The 2,418-nt window shown below is 41.6% G+C and overlaps 1 protein-coding gene across 2 annotated transcripts in view; it reads left to right on the top strand.

The window, feature by feature from the left end:
• sec22bb (SEC22 homolog B, vesicle trafficking protein b) overlaps positions 1-1,393 on the top strand; it is a 5,320-nt gene extending 3,927 nt beyond the window's left edge. For both annotated transcript variants that reach the window (XM_014004656.1, XM_014004657.1), the window contains 2 exons: positions 71-217; positions 326-1,393. In XM_014004656.1, coding sequence (XP_013860110.1) covers positions 71-217; positions 326-480 — 302 coding nt within the window. In that variant the 3' untranslated portion in view covers positions 481-1,393. The remainder of the gene's footprint in view (positions 1-70; positions 218-325) is intronic.
• The last annotated feature ends 1,025 nt before the right edge of the window (positions 1,394-2,418 follow it).

The following is a 2,418-nucleotide window of genomic DNA, read 5'->3' as shown; positions in this document are numbered from 1 at the left end:
CTCATTGGCAGAAATCACCCGGCTTTGAGTTGGACACGTGTTCTAGCATTTTATCTTTCTGTCACATCAGACACCTACATTCAAAAAACCAAGAAGTTGTACATCGACAGCCGAGCACGGAGGAATCTGGGCAGCATCAACACAGAGCTGCAGGATGTGCAGAGGATCATGGTGGCCAACATCGAGGAGGTTCTGCAGAGGGGAGAGGCTCTGTCTGGTGAGTCGTCTTCCCTCAGATTCAAGTGGACGCCTCAAAGTTAGAATTAGTTTTAACCTTTCCTTCTTCTCTCCTGTTTTTCTTTTTTTATTTCCTCCTCCCGCACAGCGCTCGACTCCAAGGCCAGCAACTTGTCCAGCCTGTCAAAAAAGTACAGGAGCGACGCCAAGTATCTGAACACCCGGTCCACTTACGCCAAGCTGGCAGCAGGGGGCGTCTTTTTCATCATGCTCATTGTCTACGTGCGCTTCTGGTGGCTCTGAGGAGAAGAAGAGGGGGGAAAAAACCCACCAGGATCCGTGCTCTCAGCAGACTTTACAGACGGACATCCAGCCGCTCGTTTTGTTCTCTGTGATCCCAATAGAAACGATGTCATAATAACATTTATTCAGTAATGCTTCACATAGCTGCCCCGGATGGTTGAGGAAAAATGTAAATGTGTGTGGTGTTTTCTTTCTTTCTTTTTTTTTTGGTTTTATTTTGTTTCAAGTGATTTATGTGTAGAGGAAGAAATTTGCTGTTTTGTTTTCCCCAAGGAATGACTGATTTACTCTTCTGTATGTTTAATGATGCAGATAAAGAGGCGACTCACCTTTATTTTTCATCCTGCTCATATCACCTTATATTAACATTAACGTGAGGATCACAGCAGTCGTGGTGCCACAGCTTGCAAAATAACAATCCGAATATGTGGAAAATATTTTTATACATTAATTTATCAGCTACAAAAAGCACTGCAGTAATTTAAGAAGAAAACATTTAAATAAGATTAAAATGCATTCATAAGCCCAACAAACATTTACCTGCCTGRTAAGGTTGTTTTCACCTCTCATTAGACACTAGAAGTAAATGCATCTGTTTTTGAAAGCTCTAAAAATTGCAACTTGCTCAGAGCAAAGATATAAATAGCTGCATGTGTTCAGAGTGAGTCAGAAAACTAATGTTCACARTTTCTGTTTGTCTTATAGTCAACTAAGGAGCAGATTTAATGACATTAAGTTMTATTAGTTCTCTCATAGTTCAGTCTTTTTTTGAAGTTCTGATGAAGAAAGTTTTTGTTTTAAAGTTATGAGCTGGATTATTTCCAAGTTTATGTTTACTGTAAATGAAATCAATTCCACTGCTTCTCGCATTGGTGGCTGTATRAATGATTAAATAACTTTTATGCTGATTTTATCTTTGCAACATTTTCTTGTATCTAAGCCACGTGTGTCAAATCAAGGCCGGTGGGCCAAATGTGGCCCGCAAGAACTTCAAGGATTTAAACATGTCTTAAAATAAGCATAAGCCAGCATTGATGAAACGGTTAAAATTAAACTAACCAGGGAACGACGGCGTTCCACCACTAGGTGGAGGTGCACAGCGTTTAAGATGGGGGTGCCCAAAYATTTTCCCAGAGAGGGCCAAAATRAAAATAAATCTGAGGGCTGCAGGCCAAACACAATAATATAGTATGTGAAATGCAAATGCTTTTTAAGTAAAGCTGTTTTATTTTTTATGATTAAGTTAGCAGCCAGTGTGGTAGGCCACATTTTTTTGTTTTTTTGTTTGCCAATGCAGTGCAGAAAATTTGACGTACACTCGAGCAGCAAAAGCTCATGGGGCTTTTTATAAATAAAATTTGAGTATTTGTGGTCTAATAAATTGTGCAAATCTAGATGTGTGCTTCAGTCTAATCTAAACATCTCTTAAATTGCTCGCATTTGTTTTACTGTAATTCAAAGATAAAATAAGTGCCGTGATGAGTTAAGATTATCAGCACTACAGCCCTTTATTTAGTTGGACTGATGGTTGGAATGATTAGGTGGAAATATAGTGTTTCTACATAAAAATCTGATCTGTGGAAGACTTCCTGCGAGGTTCCAGTGCCAAAGATCACAAAACCCAGGGAGCCCAACCACTACAGACCTGTGGCTCTGACTTCTCACTTGATGAAGACTATGGAGAGGCTCATCCTGCACCATCTTTGTCCTGTGGTGAGCCCAGCACTMGACCCCCTGCAGTTCGCCTACCAGCCGGGCATCGGGGTGGAGGACGCTGTCATCTACCTGCAGCGTCTCTCTCACCTAGAGCAAGCAGGAAACACTGTGAGTCATGTTCTTTGGCTTCTCCGGTGCTATCAACACTATCCAGCCTGCTCTGCTGAGAGGGAAGCTGGAGGGAGCCGGAGTGGACAGGCAGCTGACAGCATGGACCATCGA

The sequence above is a fragment of the Austrofundulus limnaeus genome, unplaced genomic scaffold (assembly GCF_001266775.1).
Source record: "Austrofundulus limnaeus strain Quisiro unplaced genomic scaffold, Austrofundulus_limnaeus-1.0 Scaffold25, whole genome shotgun sequence".
Taxonomy (NCBI): Eukaryota; Metazoa; Chordata; class Actinopteri; order Cyprinodontiformes; family Rivulidae; genus Austrofundulus; species Austrofundulus limnaeus.
The sequence above is the reverse complement of the archived record's forward strand: the minus strand, read 5'-3'. Positions and strand labels throughout refer to the sequence as shown.